At 42.7% G+C, this 17,914-nt stretch overlaps 1 protein-coding gene across 2 annotated transcripts in view; it reads right to left on the bottom strand.

Moving 5' to 3' along the window:
* The window catches only part of UBE3C (ubiquitin protein ligase E3C), an 82,036-nt gene that overhangs the window by 53,209 nt on the left and 10,913 nt on the right, over positions 1–17,914 (bottom strand). For both annotated transcript variants that reach the window (XM_081038134.1, XM_081038135.1), the window contains exons 2-10: positions 15,913–15,966; positions 14,486–14,560; positions 13,870–14,016; positions 12,353–12,468; positions 10,474–10,631; positions 7,475–7,628; positions 6,844–7,064; positions 6,206–6,360; positions 3,077–3,264 (exon numbers count right to left, since the gene is read on the bottom strand). In XM_081038134.1, coding sequence (XP_080894260.1) covers positions 3,077–3,264; positions 6,206–6,360; positions 6,844–7,064; positions 7,475–7,628; positions 10,474–10,631; positions 12,353–12,468; positions 13,870–14,016; positions 14,486–14,560; positions 15,913–15,966 — 1,268 coding nt within the window. The remainder of the gene's footprint in view (positions 1–3,076; positions 3,265–6,205; positions 6,361–6,843; positions 7,065–7,474; positions 7,629–10,473; positions 10,632–12,352; positions 12,469–13,869; positions 14,017–14,485; positions 14,561–15,912; positions 15,967–17,914) is intronic.

Here is a 17,914-nt window from a genome sequence, read left to right as displayed (position 1 = left end):
CTTGAAGCCATTTGCATAATCATTCTACCTCAAATTATTAAAGATATGGACTTCGAATCAGGAGCTAAGGAGCAGCCATCATCACATTACTTACAAGTGCTTGGAGAACAGATGGCGCAATAGCCATACATGTCCAGGGCACACGACTGTGTCTAAATCACAATGATTAATAACACACAATTAAGCGGGCTCATTCTATTAGTTTTGGGTAAAAAATCAAGTATGTGTTGTAATAAAACTGATTTGAGATGTCTTAAGATTTGACGTATTTACAAGAAAACTATAGGCAAATTATATCAACCTTTCTGATCCCTAAAACACTACTTTCAAAATTCTGTTTCAAAGTGTTTAGATGCTAACAGAACAAAAGAGCCAGCCCCAAAGAATATGCCCATCTACCGGCCTCCTTGGCATCAGCACTCTAAACGGCAGCACCGATCTGGCGTAAAATGAAAATTCCCCTGGAGTTCGAATAGGAGAAATCACAGTACGTACACTCAGGAAGGCCTGAGAGAGATGGCAACCTCTGATGAATCTAACAGATTACTTCAGCCACAAGAGACAGGAGGCAGCAGGACGCGTTTTGGAGAGACCACGTAGGCAAAAGCTGAGAGGCGTGCGACACCAGGACGGCATAAAAATAGCACAACAGGATCAAGGAAAAGGCAAGTCATGAAGCAGGGCGGAGGCAGGAAGTGCTTTGGGGCTGGGGACGCGGTCCGAGCGGTGGCCCAATGCTCAGGAGGCAAGTCCTGCACGAGGGCCTACGCCGGGGAGTGGGCTGTTTTCCTGAAAGCAAAGGGGACCCACCCGTAGATGTTTGTTTAGTTTAAGCAAGAGGATGAAATAATCAGGGCTGGATTTTGACAATTCAGTCTGGCAAACCCCGACATAAGAGGAGCAGCAGGCATGCGTTGTGCTGACCAGTGCGTGTGGGCTGACTGGGAAGGCGTGGTCTAAGCCTAGGTCCCGGCTGGGCAGCTGGTGCTGTCCAACACACTTTGTCCTGACGAAAGATCTCAACCACTGGCCGCACATGACTCCTAAGCCCGGGAAACGGGCCAGTGTGGCCAAGGAACTGGGTGTCTACACTAATTTTAATAAATTTAAACTGAAGCAGCCACGTTTCACAAGTGACTGCCCTACAGGACAACCCCAGGCAACCCCCAGGCTTCGAGGTCGACGCAGAGCTCAGTCGTCGGCATGTAAGGGTCTGGGCACAGCCCTGGGAGCCGCTGAGCAAGAGTGCAGAGCTCCAGAAAGGCTGGAGCCTTTGAATGTAAGAGACCACCCAGAGAATCAACTGAGTAGAACAGGCCTAAGAAACTGAACCGAAAAAGGAGGCTAAGAAGTTTTGAAAACACTGAAACAGACAAAAAAGATCCGTGGAAGAAACTGAGGGGAGAGGTCCAAGAGAAAAGGTAGACGCGTGGGAATGGGGTCTGTGGGGGGAACACGTGACAGGGGCTCAGGAAGAGGGAGGAGGGGGCAGGAAGGAGGGGGAAGGGCAGTGCCTGCACAGGGACCCGGAGTGTGGGCTGCAGACGGCCAGTGGGGCGGGCGTCACCTCTTTAAGTGAAAAAGGAAGATATACACAATGTGAATAGGAACCTACGTTCTGTGTCAGAAAGGTGGAAAAGGTAGGACTGCCTATTGGTTATTATTCATTGTTCTGTATCTTCCTTGTTTCACTTAAACCACACGTTGGAAACTGTTCCATATCAATGTAAAAAGGGCCTCGGCATTTTTTATACAGCCTGACAGTCAATGGGAAGCCAATTAAAATTGCAAATCTCAACCTTGAAAATAAAAGGGATTGACACAACCTGGGAGGTTATCAGCCCAGGGATTTACTAATCGTGTTTTAAATACCTTTTAAAAGAAAGTTGGAAGCAGTTAAAAACTACAACAGTTAAAGTAAGCCTGTTTGCTCTTTCATGAGCTGTGAAGACGTTCTAAACACATACAGGCTAATAGATGTGAACCATAAAGGACATCCCAGAGTAGTTTCGTAGAGGAAATAGGTGCTGTACTCATAAAGCTCCTTCAGCCATGAAACAGTGCCGAGCAGCTCGCGTGGGAAGCCCAGCCCAGGACCCTGAGCATGTAGCAGAGCAATCAGCACCCAAAGGCTGGACTTTGTGCCACAATCAAAGCGAGTGTCCCTGCAGGGTCTCATATCCTGCAGTCATGCCACCAGCCCCGGGCTAATCACCTTGGGGGCACCACTTCCTCCCCTGTAATAAACACCAGTCAGCAAAGCTAGGAGATAGCGTCTAATTAGCTGGCTGCATTAGTGGTTACCACATACAGTTCATTTCAAAGAGCCTGTCCTAACCCAAAGGAACAGCTCTTTTCATGCTGTGGGCTGGCGTTTTGTAAAAACCGGAGCGGAGCCTTTGGAGTGACATGAATCACCTGGTATTTTTTACACAGGACCCACATACTGACAGAGCCTTTCGGCAGGTGGCCTGTGACATCGTTCCCTCAGGTCCTAGAATTACTACTGAACTCTGTTAAGTATTTTTCTATTAAATTACCAAGAAACCACTAAAATATCACTCAAAAGAGAGGGAAGTAAATAGTGCAAGATTACCGTCACAATTAGCTAAGCATAAACGAACCACATTTTAACTTGTACGTTGTTTTGTCCCTCTCGAAAGTTTATATCAAAGTTTTAAAAACAAAAATTTCAGAGTGCCAGAGTAAAATGCCAGGGCAATCTGATAAAAAGAGTGTTATGAAAGAGCCTAAAAAGATGTGTCATATTTGGGTTGTTTCTACAATATAATGGCCAGCACAAGTCTGACTTTTAAAATAGGCGGTCAGGACCAAACTCCTCTTTCATTCCTAAAATTCTATAGAAAGATGAGTTCTTCTGCTAACACTTACAGGAAACCTCACGGGCCAGCAAGAGGCCCCTCTCACTGGTTTGGGAGAGAAAAACAAACTTTCACTGCCACGAAATGCTTGGACAGTGGAACATTCTGTGGTATATTCAGACAAACAGACGTAGACTGGGAGCAAAGCACAGGACGGGGGGGGGGGGGGGGGGGGAGGGCGCCCGCCCACTTGCCTGACTTTGGGCACGGCTGCCCGCTGCTGCACCATCAGCGTGTGGCACACAGAGGCCATGAGCGTGAAGGCCTCCTCGCTTGCCGAGTCCCTCCAGACCAGATTCAACAGCGTGTTGGTCTGTTGTTTTGTATCCAGCTTTTTCAGACACTCCTCTGTTATGTAGGGTACTGACAATCTACCATCCTCCTAAAACACACCAGGCAAATTAGGCTGAGTTAGTGACGTTCTGGGAGAACTCGCCTCTAACTACAAACATATAGAAAATCTTACTTTTCTTCAAACGAAAATACAAGATGGGCATTACCCCCAAGCGATCCATACCACATATGGCTCTCTCCACCAATGCACCCCCTAAAATACCCAGATACCCACCAGAGATCGTCACTCTCTATATGAGGCACCAATTTTGCCCAGCAGAATGACAAGGAACGGTGACTACTCAGCTTTGCCTACTGATGTGCCACAGAATTTACAGTTTCAGAAAGTTTTATGTCGTATCTTTTAGATTGTATTGTACAAAGCATACATGTGTGAAAATATATTTTCATTGATAGAATTTCCATTTTAAATGATTTGAGAGATCAGTTTAAGCAAAATAGTCAGAATAGTAAAGAACTTATCTAGAAACAATCAAATGAAATATATAAATCTCTTATTTGATGTCTCAATCGCTCTACTTCTGATTCACTGAATAAAACCTGAGCTAATGCTCTCTGTGGTTTACTCATCTGGGGTATTAACCAAAGATGCATACATTGTCCATATACGTACATGTATGACAGGTATAACATGAACATATATGAAATGGGCATTGCTGACTGCACTGTTTGGAAACTCAGGTGGATAGAATTTATGTAATTCCTAAGAAAACACTACTCTAGAGATAAAGTGACACACTCTGTGCCACACTTGAACCTGTCGGTAACATGCACTCACGACAGACGTCAGGACATGAGCACCGCTAGTTCTGTAGTGCACGCTTTTAAGCTTGAAACACAATTTACTTTGAAATAAAGCGGAGTACAGTTTGCCACAGATATTGATAACGAGAAGCTCAAGCTGCACTTCTGGGCGCTCAGGTGTGAGCACAGGCGAGTCTGAGGCCCGTGCCTGCTTCGTGTGTCCTCAGTCTGCTTTTCTGCGTCCACACCGAGGACGGGCTCCGACATGTCTCCAGCACACACAGCCCATAGCCTCTTCTTCAAATGGGCACAAATGGCATTGTATACAAGAAAATTTTAATTTCACAGAAGTATTAAAAAACTATCTTCTAAAAACAAAAGATTGATCTACATTCCATCTCGAGGATCCCGCTTCTTTTTTTGATCTACAGTAAAATTCACTTTTTGGTGGACAGCTCTGAGTTTGACAGATGCAGCAATTCCAGTACCCACCCCAAAATGCAGTTTTCCCCTTGTAATTAATCCTCCCTCCTGGCGGAAGCCCTGCAAATGGCGATCTGCTTTCCTTTCCTTATGGCTATGCCTTTTTCATCCATGCTACAAAGCTGTATGAATCCAGAAGGCACAGAACAAAACCCCCTTTCACTTCCCGACAGCCTGAAGTTCTGCTTCCCCTGGTCACCCGACCCACTCCCAAGTGTATTCTCCCTGAGACGATACTGGTCAACGTGAAATTTCCTAACAGCAATGACAACAAATACTTAAAACCTATCAGAGTCATACCTCAAGCCATTTCAATTGTGTAATTAAGAGAAAAAGAGGTCAGCAGCACCTGTATCACTTAAGTAAGACACATCATGTGTGCTTATCATGTATGACTTTTCACCCCCTTGAAAATACACAGTATTTTCAATGCTAGGTAAGAATGCTAGGTAAGAAAAGAGAGAGAGGGGCTTAGAAAAATGTGACAATGCACTTAAAACTATTTTTTAAATAAATAAATTGTAACATTTATCATCTATACAATTGACAAAAATTAACAAAAGACATTACTGTTCACAAGACAGGGTAAGAAGCAACTGAACCTTCTGTTGTCCTTTTAGGGGCTGGGGAAGAAGGGGAAGGGAATGATGGCAAATGGATCTGGTTTCTTCCTAGACTGACAAGATGTTCTAAAGCTAGATAGTGGTGATGGTTGGACAGTTATGTTAACATACTGAAACACATCACTGAATTGTATGTCACTTAAAAGGGTGAATTGTAATGGTAAACTGTATCTCAATAAAGCTGTTATTAGAACATTCTTTTAAAAACAGAATAGCACCAGGGCCGGCCTGGTGGCTCAGGCGGTTAGAGCTCCATTCTCCTAACTCTGGAGGCTGCCGGTTCGATTCCCACATGGGCCAGTGGGCTCTCAACCACAAGGTTGCCAGTTCAACTCCTCGAGTCCCACAAGGGATGGTGGGCAGCGCCCCCTGCAACTAAAGATTGAACATGGCACCTTGAGCTGAGCTGCCACTGAACTCCCAGATGGCTCAGTTGGTTGGAGCCCGTCCTCTAAAACACAAGGTTGCCAGTTTGATTCCTCGACTCCCGCAAGGGATGGTGGGCTGCGCCCCCTGCAACTAGCAACGGCAACTGGACCTGGAGCTGAGCTGCGCCCTCCACAACTAAGATTGAAAAAACAACAACTTGACTTGGAAAAACACTTGTACTTGGAAGTACACACTGTTCCCCAATAAAAAGTCCTGTTCCCCTTCCCCAATAAAATCTAAAAAAAAAAACCCCAAAACACAACAGAATAGCACGTGGCACTCAGTAAGTACTCTTCCTGAGAACTAGGAACTCACCCTTTTCACCCAATCATTTCACTTCTAGGAAATACTTCGTGAGTAATTAATTAAATAATATACAATACGACCCTATTTTGCATAAGAAACACACACAGAACCATGGATCTCCCTGGATACTTGTACAGATGTACACAAAAGGCATGGATGGATGTGCTTGTGATCACCAGGGTGGTTATCTCTGGGAGGAGAGGTGACGGTAGTGGGGGTAAGGGCACGTCATCTGTACAGTTTGAATGCTTTACACCAAGAGTGCTCTCATGGTTTACTTGTATCATTACAGACGGGAGATACACAACGTTAAAAGGCACGTGAAAATCTGATGAAGCCGTCCAGTTAACCCTCCCACTGACACCCAGGCCCATGGGAGCTTACTGTAGCGCTCATCTGCTTGTCTGTTTCTTCACTCTCATCTTCGGAGTCACTGGCTGAATCCTGACCGCTTATATTGGCAGGTGACACCGGTAACTGAGAAAGAAACGTCTGGAGTACTCTTAAATACACTAGCAGTCCTTCCTCAGAGAGCGTCCCTTTGTAAAACAACCAATTATAACATTTAATTAAAACAAATAAAAAAGAAACTGGAAAACTCAGGTATCATTTTTTCTATACTCAGAAAAGCATTTGTGACCAGAACTTACTAAATTTCCAACAATTCATGTATAGACATATGCATCAAAATATACTAGAGAAAGATGCTAGAATTCTAGAACAGGCACACTAGAAGTTTAGTAGGATACCTGGGGACAGCATCCCCACCCGCACAGTTGTTCTCCCATTCAACGCTAAAGCTAAAATTCCTTTCAATTGGTGTGGCCTTATAACAAATGTGTAACTCAGGGTTTTCCTCTGCTCGGCAACTGCCAGGGGCCCTATTCAGGACAGCCCTTCAGCAAACACAGCCTTCCAAGGAACCCCCACGCCGGAGGCAGTGCTGACAGCAGGACACCGGCCACCGCGTTACCTGCTAATCCGAGCTACGGGTGAGTTCAATTGAAATGTGTATTTCATACCCAGATAGCTTTCACCAACAGTCAGAACGAAGTAGAAAAGCCACGGCGCGCCACCGCTGGCCTCGGAAGCCCTGCTGCCCCCCAATAACAGTGCGTGCAGGAAGGGCTCGTAGGGGAAGACAGTCTGAGCGTCTGCTACCGCGGGAATGACCAAGTGAAAAATTTGCTCTGTAAAAGGTGCTGCCAAGAACTCCTCCGTGAAGGCGGTAAAAACCTGTTGCCTAAAAGAGAAAAATGGAAGCTTTTAGTAAAATCAAAACATGCTGTTCATAAAATCATTGATTAAAATGAACTTTCAAACTATCCTTGTAATTAATCAAAGTTAGGCATTCAGTATCAACCAGGCCACCCTGAAACGAACTTAACTTTGGGTCGTCCCTATTAAAAAACACTGCCACGTTTTTGTCTCTTTTGACAGGGGCTAGAAAGCCGGAAAATAACCAGGTCTTCAGAATATACGTTTATATTAGGGTACAGGCCAGACAGGAAAAGTACATTTTTCCTAAAACTGAGTCACATTAACAAAGTAAAACTTTGACTTTCGGGTCTGCGATTTAAGAGTGTGCCACAGTTACTGTTGGACACAGATCTCGTCAAACTACAAACGACAAAAAAATGACCCCAGTCTCACCTGGCTCCTTCTGGACAGGAGTTGTAGGTAAAGTGCAATGGTTTTAGAACATTCTCTAGCAAAATTTTTGCTATAGGAACTCGAGATAAGTCAGAATAGTCAATACTTGATGGAAGCTTGCTATTAATTAACAAATAGAGAGATCTATAATACCCTAAAAGAAAGGAAAAACACATATTTAAAATTTGGTACTTTTTCTTATAATGAGGAAAAGAACTTGTCAGTTTTTAAATGCTTTTTACAACTCTCTATAGGTCCGAACTTAAGTTTACTCTTCTTCAACATTTTTTCAAGGGAAACTTTAAACAAATACATAAGCAGCCTGCAATGGTATATAAACCCCTTGGACCCGTCACCCAGCATTAACAATTCTCAACCACAGCCAATCACAGAAGCTCCACTCACTGGGAAGCAGATCATTTCAGTGTATCATCCAAGATAAGGGCTGTGTTTTTCTTAAAAAGACCGTTACTACAGCTAAGTAAGTTCACTGTAGTAACTCTAACATCACAAGTGTCTAGTCAGGGTCTGAGTCCCCACATGTCTGTTGTAATTTGTTTTACTCGTTTGCTTGAATCGGGTCCAAGCAAGGCCCCTATATCGTGATTTTTAAAATCTGTCTCCTAGGCATCGTCCAAATATTTAATCAGTTTTGTTTTTGAAAAACCATCTCGCTGAATTCATGCACTTCCATATCCTGATGTACTTCAACCACTGCTGCTGTCATCCTCTCCATAGTCAGTCACGCTGCCCCATCCTCGGCCAGTGGGGTAGACTTCTGGGGGCTCCCGAGACCCGGGGGGCAGTGGGAGCGTCGTGCTTTCTGATGGGACACGACACCCCTGTGACTCTCTCATTTCCGGACCAGGACCTGCAATCAGCCTTTACTCCAGAGTCGCTTAAGTGCCTTTCAGAGGAAATGATGTCTGAGGATCACAAGATGGGCATGAGGAATACAACTGTTTTTGTTCTAAAGGCAACTTCTACGTAAGAGAAGCCACAACTTTTCTGCCTTCTAAGCCTTTGCTGGGAGTTCTCAGTGTGCAGGGGACAGACTCTGCAGAATCACCAGCGACCACATCACAGAGCCTTTTACAAGTATCAGTCCCTTTTAAACATGAAGTGAGAACAGTCCAGGGCTGGTCTGGTCTGTGAGCTCTTCACGACTGTACAGACACATTCGAGGGTACCACCACGCGCGTGGTTTGCTTCTGAAAACAGTGCTATCCAGCCTGGCACCCCATCATTAGACCCACTTTGTTAACTACCCCAATTCTAACCTCATCTATTGATTACCAGTGAAGTTCACAAAGAAGCTGGAAAGCTCTTTCACTATAAAATTGAAAACAAGAATTTGGGGGGGGTGGAAACATCAAGAAAAAATTTTAAAGAGTCACATCATTAATACCAGGGGTGCCACAAAAATGTACACATTTTAAGAGATGCTATCTATGCATTAACCTTTTGAAATTGGATTACAGTAGCGATGTGTACTGTAGCATGACGTTCGCTCAAAAGATGGCGGTAATCAAATGAATGCCGGCATCATTCGGTGTATTGTGATTTTAATACAGTGTTTTCCTTTCTTAAGATGGGGACCCTCTACATATTGGCACCCTCTATATATTAACAGTAATATATATGTACATTAAACAGATGAACTGACAGCATGACTAGACTATTAAGTAAAGTTCAGTTGCAATTGTTAAAAAGCTTCATTTTAAGTCATAGCACATTCCATACAATAACACAGACTATAATAAATAAAATGCTAAAATTTTATAGACTGATAATGTCAGGAAGTAACTTACTGAAACAGCTGAAAATGGCTACGCCACAGAAAATGCTAGAAGCAGCAGTTTTAGTGTAAGATTTTGAAGCATTTCCTATTTCTAGATACACTGCAAACTAATGCATGTTTCTTAGTTATCTTCTTTACACTTTTAGAAAACGAGAAAAGTAAAAATTCTAATCAAATGCTTTGCTTTAATCAATATACTCAATACATCAATTATACAATAGACCATTTCCAATTACCACTGATTTGTTTTTTAAAAGATGAAATTCCACAAATTTCAATTTACTTTTAATTAACTCCCTAGTCTTTCAACAAACTATGTAGGGTTTCTTTCCAAGCTAAACAATAAGGTTGAGATGTGTAAGAATTTAATTTTTACAGCTCTAATGCTGAGGGTTAAATTAGTCAGATTAACTGAGATTAAGCCACCCCTTCAAGAAACAAGCAGACTTACTCCCGTTTTATCAGCTGTACCTACAGCTAGCTCCCCTGACACTGATAACAACATGGATTTTTAACGCTGACAGATACTCTGGGAGTCCAAGCCCTGAAGTATTTGATTCTCTACCAGTGAAAAACTGCAGATCAGTTTTTTAAAGTTTTGGTTTAATTTTACATTGTTTAATTCATCATAAAAGTTTTTAAATCATGTATTTCACAGTTCTTCTCCAAAATGGTGTCACTGATGTGTCCTCAGATGCGTTTCAGATCTAGGTCATGAGGTCTTATGTAATGCAGTCATTTTAAGAAAGGACCAATGCATAAAAGCTTTAACACCGAGTGGGTGACAAAGTCAAGAGAACTAAGTCTCTTACTCTCCTCGTGATCTAACGTGCTGACCTAAGGCAGGCTCTCCGCTGTGTGCGGGGCACTGCTCAGTCAGGAGGGACTGGCCGCTGCACTGCAGACACACTATGTGCCCAGAGCGCCGCAAGGCCTTCAGAGAGCATGCCTCCATTTGCATGGTTTTCAAGCAGCAGGAAAATTTCCGTAGAGATTAAACACATTTCCAAATCCCAGGGTGGGCAGAAACGAGGACAAACAGTAGAAGGTGTGGCTCCCAGTGGGCGTCCCCTCAGCTGTGCCAAAAACTTCTGTCACAAAGTCACACTTGACGTGGGGAGTGACTGTGCAGGCCCCTCCCTGGCCCCAGCTCGTCACACAGCACCAACCCAAAGCTCTGACCCCACTGACTACTTACCATTTTGAACCATGCAGTGCAAAATTTGTTCGATTACTGACACCACGTAGCCAGCATCCTGTAAAACAGGTGAGTAAGTGTGCTCAGATGAAAACACCTCAAGCATTCTCATTGGAAGTGCGACATTCAAACTGTCATCGTTACAGTTTTGCAGTAACCTGTAAAAATGAAGAAAAGTATTCACATACTTACTGGATGGCAAATGTCACCAGAAGTTCCCTCAAATGTCTGTCCCTCACTATGGTCAGTGTTAGAGCTGCTCTGTTCTCGTACCAGGATAGCTCCGAAAACAGGCACGACTCAGACAGACAGCGAAATACTCATACTCTGTCATTCACACTTTTTGCAGTCCTTATTTTGTGCTAAACAGCATGCAGGCACTGGGCTCAGGGATGAAAAATGCACAACCACAGAGGGAGAAACAGACAAGAGAGACCCTAGACCACAAGTCAGTATGAGAAACGTTACAATCCACGGACTGTACCGAAGAGAAGCTGCACCTGGGTCAACTAGGTAAAGATGTCTTCTCTTTAAAAGTGTCTATGGCCTCCTCCAAAGACGTCTTCAGGATTTCCCATGCCTGCAATCTCCCCTCAGTAGAACAGTTAAAACCTACTTCTGGCCCTAAGTCATCAATCATTTCGACTGAAGAGAATTATATGAAAATTACAGCTGTCAAGAAATTAAGTCTCAAGCAAAAACAATGCATTTTCTTATAATCAACTTTATATAGACATTATTTACATACAATAATGTACCCTCACTGGAAGCAGGCCCCCGAGACGGTCTGATAGAACACATTGCAATGAAGACACTGAGCTGCAGAGCTTAGGGACCCGCAGGGACAAGCCCTTGTGTGTGGCCTGTTCCCTTCTCCTGGGGCCCTGGACTGAACTATACCAGCATCCCACGGGGCCAGCTGCACCCCACGCAAGACTCGGTGTCACCACCCTGATGGGTGTGCAGCTGCACTGCACTGCAACTGGAATTGATTTCCCTGATTATTTATGATGTTATCTTTTCAAAGCATATTGGTCATTCATGTCCCCTTTTCAAGAGCGCTGAAATCTTTTACCCAATCTTCTAACTGGGCTGTTTGTTTCTTAAAAATATAACCAACCTGTGCCTGCCCCTAGCCAGACCCCAGAGCCCTCCAAACACACCCTGACTGCTTAGTTGCTCAGAGGCTCGGCTCCAGTAATGGTCCATATCCTCCTGCTCCAGCGCTCCTCCCACACTGGACCAATGACAAGCACGCTGCTAATTTTTCCAAGTTCAAGACCATCTCTGGATCCCACTGCTCTCACCAGCTCCTACTCCACATCTCTGCTCCCTCTGCAGCACTATTTATAGTTCCTGTTAACCTATCACTGGCCCGGCCCCCACCACTGCTCTCATCGAGGTCACCAATAGTATTACTACTGGGAAGAACTGCCAAAGACTGAAATGGGCAAAAAGGAAAGAAAGGAAGACTACAGGGGGGTGGGGTAGGGGGCCTGTCCAGCTCACTCACTGGGTGACGATGGTAACATGCTCTTTCATTTGGGCACCAAGTGCTCATGTCCCTTAAATGTGCTCTTCTGGAGAATGAATCCAAGAAAGTCACGCAGTGACTTGTTTCAAGTTCACACATAAATCACACTGAGAGCCTGCATTTCGGCAGGAAGCCTGGGACCTGCTCACAGCAGGAGTCCTCTAGACCAGCCAGACCAGTCACTAGTAACCAGAACGTCTGCACTTCAAAGAAAACATCATCTGGAAGGAATTTATATCTACGTTTTAACTTCACAGGCCAGAATCACCAAGAGTGAAATGTCTAACATTCCATAGTCTCAAAAACAAACAAAACAACATTCCGGGTGTGACTGCGACGGGTTACCTGCAGCAGAGGCTCATCAACCTCTTTATCTGAAATAAGCATGTAAGTCTTTCGGATCCATCCAACTGCTGGACAAACAGAGAGCTGTGTTTAATTAAGTTCTGATACATCCATATCTGAAACAGCAAAACAGATAAATTAGAACTCTCAATCCATAAAGAGCTGTTTACTGAATTACGTAACATTTCAAATGCCCTTAGGTAGTAAACAGATACTTAATCAAAATTAATTAAAACACGATAAGAAGTAAAACTCTCAAGTCAGGTTTTATTTAGTAGCATATATGTTTTGGATTTTCCATCTTAAAATGGCACATCAGTATTATGCTTAATTACTGAATTTATTACTAAAAATCAACGTACACTTAAAACTCATGTAAATCTGAAACAAAAACCGTTCATTTGCAAAAATCAGCATTGCATAATAAAAAGAGATGAGAAACACAATATTAATCCTAAGTTACACAGGGCATCTGTTTTTCCTTTTTACCTTTTTCCTCCGTGTCTCTAGCATCCTTTCCTTTTGGATACTCCACTTCCCTAACTCCTGGAAATTGGTACGGAAGGCACGTACACGGCCCCACTATGCCCAGTAGCAGGTCAGGTCTGTAATACTGAGCTGATGGCTGTGGACGTCACTAGATGGGGGGCTCCTTTCACAATGTGTGTGTATGTCAAATCAGCACGGGGGATGGACACTTTCAATGTCCTACAACTTTATTTGTCAGTGGCACCTCAATATAGCAGGATAAAAAAACCTGCCATGTGTCCAGGCTGCCAGAACTCCCATTCCCATAAAGAAATATCCTTTGCGGGCCGGCCTGGTGGCTCAAGAGGTTGGAGCTCCGTGCGCCTAACTCCGAAGGCTGCCGGTTCGATTCCCACATGGGCCAGTGGGCTCTCAACACAAGGTTGCCAGTTCAATTCCTCCAGTCCCGCAAGGGATGGTGGGCTGCGCCCCCTGCAACTAGAAACAGCAACTGGACCTGGAGCTGAGCTGCGCCCTCCACAACTAAGACTGAAAGGACAACAACTTGACATGGAAAAAAGTCCTGGAAGTACACACTGTTCCCCAAAAAAGTCCTGTACCCCTTCCCCAAAAAACTGAGCCAAAAAAAAAAAGAAATATCTTTTGGAATATTCCATAATAAAAAATAAAAAAACCTATTGAAAATTTATATCAATGTGATTTTTTTTAAGCGTGTTTTTCTAGGACCCATGAGCTCCAAGTCAAGTTGTTTCAATCTAGTTGAGGAGGGTGCAGCTCACAGTGGCCCACGCAGAGATCGAACCCGCAACCTTGTTGTTAAGAGCATCTAGCTCTAACCAACTGAGCTAACCAGCTGCCCCCAACATCAATGTTTAAGAGGTTTTAAAACACGTTACCAAGATGGCCTACGACAGGTGGCCGGGGAAAAGTTCACGAAGGTGAGACATATAGGAGGGGTCATCTGACTACCTTTTAAAAAGCTGGAAAGTATGTCAACAAGGATAAGTCAGAACGTAGTTAACACTCACCAAACGTTTTGAGTCTTCATTCTGCTTGTAAAAGAACAGAAGCTGCCTCACCAAAAGGGTAAGGTTGGGACCATTAGCAATGGAGAAAGTACCACCAGACTGTGACAAGTTAGCACAGCGGTCAAATGCACTTCTTTGGATGGAATACTGAAAAGAAAACAAAACAAATTAGTAAGCACTCAGGCGCATATTTATGGCCTAAGCGTACACCAAATGTTTCAACAGGAGTGGGAGACACTGACAATTACGATGCCTACTACGGAGTTATTGGCAAAAGGTTAAATAAAAACAAAAACGTGGACTGTAATGACAGACCCTAAATGCCCACTGAAAGTCTTCCACGATGTTCTTCTACGTGGATCTTCAGCTGTGGTTTAGCCTATATTTGCATTTTAATGTTTATAGATAACCTCAAACTCACCTATCTATAAATCTTCATGTAAATATAAACTATTAAAATTAATAATTGTGAGAAACACTGTTATGAACATTAATTTTCGTTAAATAGGTATACAACAAGACAGACAACACGGACTCTACTTCTAAGACTCTAAGGTCATTATTTAAAATAAGCTCTCACATGCCTTTCTAATTCTCAATTTATAAACAAACTTACTTGCTGTTTTCTGTCTCGATAGCCTCGAATAAATGACTGGATAATTATTGCATTTTTCAACCTTCGCCTTTCTTCCTGGATAATGGAGGGAGGAGGGTCAATCAGTCAGAACCAGTGAAAATGACATTTAGTTAGTAAAGAGTTTTTTTAAAAAATTACAGCTATATAATTCACATATCACGAAATCCACTCTAGTGAGTGTACCATTCACCGATATTTAGTATGTTCAAAATTGTAGAACTATCGCCACTACCTGATCTTATAACACTTTCATCACCTACCCCCGCCAAAAGCCTCTGCACCCATTAGCAGTCCACCCCTCACTCCTCGCCCTCTCTCCCTCCCCACTCCCAGACACACTCTCTGCCCCTGGCAACCACTACAATTTCTGTCTGTATGAACTGCCTATTCTGGACACTTCATACAATGGAATCACAGAACGTGCGGGTTTGGGATGTCTGGCTCTTTCCACTGGGCGTGATGTCTTAAGGTTCATGCTGTATCATGTACCAGGATTTCACTCCCGTTGATGGCCGAGTAATTGTCCTCCACAGGGATGCCTCACATTTTACTTATTCATTTATTAGCTGATGGACATTTGGGCTGTTTCCACTTCGGATTATTACGAATAATGCTGCTGGGGACATGCATGTATAATTCTGATGTGGACAAATGGTTTTCATTTCTTTTGGGTGAATACCTAGGAGTGAAACTAACAACTGAGAAACTGCCAGACTGTTTTCCAAAATGGCGACACTATTTTACAATCCCACCAGCAATTAGACTTTTTTTTTAAAGTTTTAGTTTTAAACATAAAAACAATGCAGGCAACACAAACATCTATTTTAAAGGTCACCTTCTTGTTTCAAAGCAGAAAACTCTAATTTTTATTGACTTGAGACTGCCTTCAGTGACGTAGCAAAAATATGTTTTTCATCTTCATTCTAACCATTGCAGCTACCACTGTTTGAGAGCCTACTATGTGCCAGCCCTAAGACAGACACTCCACGTGCACTTGTACAATAATCTTACAGGTCAGCATTACTCTTGTTTTAAAGATGCCGAAACTGAAATTTCCATAAAGATTAAATAATATTGAAAAACGTAAGCCTCAGAATTCAAACTCAGGTGTGACACTAAAAATCTGCACTCCATCTTACTACACGACACTGTCTCATGTCTCCTATGAATCCCATCTACCCTGGAGAGGGTTCTTTAAGTCCATCTTTCCCAGTTCCAGAATAAATGACTTACTGGAAAACCCACCATACCCAGAAATTTTTCTCAAGCTTAATATATATACACATAAATATACATATATTACTTCATACATAACACACACATATCCACATATAACAGTAAAGCCAAGACTAATTTAATGCTATGGAAAAAATCCTTATTAGAGCCCATTATAAAACTGTTTTTACCTCTCTCTTTCTTCTTTCTTCCTGAGTACGATGTAAAAGAGAAGCCTTTTCTTCCTAAACACAAAGAGATCCAAATATTATAAAACGTTTTGACCCAAAAAAGATTCTGAAGACCATCCATCCAACTTCCTACCTGAACGAGAAGTCTAAGGTACAAGAGGTTAAATAGCTTTCTGAGGTCACAGACCTAATTAAAGTTGGTATTTCAGTAGTTTTCTAAGAATGAAATGATTTCTTTACACACAAAGTGAGTTCAGGTAAAGGTGGGGAGGCAGGAAGATCGGCACACTAGTATCAACACTGATATCCCCACTCGGATGACCCACTACAGCTTTTTTGTTTGTTTTCCCCCTTCTTCTGCCTCCCCCACACCCTCCACTCCAGTTCAAGCCGTTGTCTCTCAGTCTAGCTGTGTAGGACACAGCTCCCTGGCCTGTGCTGATATTATGAGCCTTGCGCTCCCCCAGCTGAGGCAGCCGGTCTCAGCCGGCAGCCGGCACTCACGCTGACCACCAGCTGCTCATGGCAGCACACTGTAGCCCACGGCAGCCCACACCCACCGACCTCCGGCTGCTCACCCCAGCCCAGCTCCAGGGAGAGCTGCTGTTCACAGCCTTAGCTGTAGAGGGAGCAGCTCACTGGCCCACGTGGGAATTGAACCAGCGACCTCGGTGTTAGGAGCACCGCCACCAACCACCTGAGCCACCAGGCCGGCCGGATATACCACAGTTTTGCAAAATCCGGACCCAGGGGAAATTAGGCAATGTGAACAAGGGATCTTTCTGTATTATTTCTAACAGCTGCACAGGAGTCTACAATTATGTTAACAAAAATTTCAATGAAAAATAAATTTCTTTACTGTTACTAACATTAAAAAAATATTTTTTTCATCCTAAGTAAAACTGAATTTTGAACAAAATTACTTGGTATGGAGAAGGAACTACATAATAACTAGGAAAGTTAAACATTTCGAATACAATAAAAATACATAAAGACAACCCTTCTCCCCACAAAACTGTTCCAGTCTACAGTGTAGGGCATTTTATTTTTATAAATTTAGCCCAAAATAACATTAAAGGCCCAAGACACTACATCTAAATTATTAGAAAAATTAATAAACTTAAATTTCTTAACAAAAACATATATCCTGTCAGAAGTGTTGGAAGGCAAGTAATTACCAATTTAAAATAATACACTGATATGTGAACGAACACACAATATATAGAATAGTTTCTCACTGACAAAATTTAAAGCCAAAGAAATAAATCCTCCAGATATTTTCCATTGTAGAAAATTTCATTTCTTGAATTTCAAATAAAAAGCCTTTATCTAACACATGTCCAAAGTCAGAAAATATTTTGTTTTAAATTTAATCAAAAGGAGAATGTAAAATCTGAAGTAAAACGTGCAAAGTTATGATGTTCAGCATTATGGAAAACTTAGATAAAAACAGGCATATTTCTGGTCAGTATCTTTATTCATGAATAGAACTGGTACATTTAGATCTGTAATTTCTTTTCCTTCTAATTTCCCTTTGTTCAGATTTAATATACGTTCAGTTCATTATTTCGTTATAGCTAAAGAGCTCAGATATCCTAAAATGGTATACACTGTTACAACTATGAAAAAATGTACTTAATGTCTGAAATTAAATAAACCAACATTTTACCTTTAAAAAAAGATACATGCTGGCAAAACAGCCAGTAATTGACACACAGATCTGAGCTTAGCCGTCACTGAAGCCCCACGGCCTCAATGACCTCATGTGTTTCCTACTGCCACGTCCCTGTCATCTGCTTCAGTGTCCGGCACATGTAAGTATTTAATGAACAGTCACAAAATGAGAGGATGAACACATGTCCTTTAAGTAAAACAAAGTAGTCTAAAAGAAGGAGTAATCGTAACGGTTGCAATATTTTAAAAACCAAAATAGGTACTAGGTACCAAAAACCATAATTGGACTCTAACTGAATAGTGGAGTTTCTTAGACACTCATGGTGTG

Source organism: Rhinolophus hipposideros (assembly GCF_964194185.1).
Source record: "Rhinolophus hipposideros genome assembly, chromosome: 25".
NCBI lineage: Eukaryota > Metazoa > Chordata > Mammalia > Chiroptera > Rhinolophidae > Rhinolophus > Rhinolophus hipposideros.
Note: the sequence above shows the minus strand (reverse complement) of the source record. Positions and strands in the feature narration are given on the sequence as shown.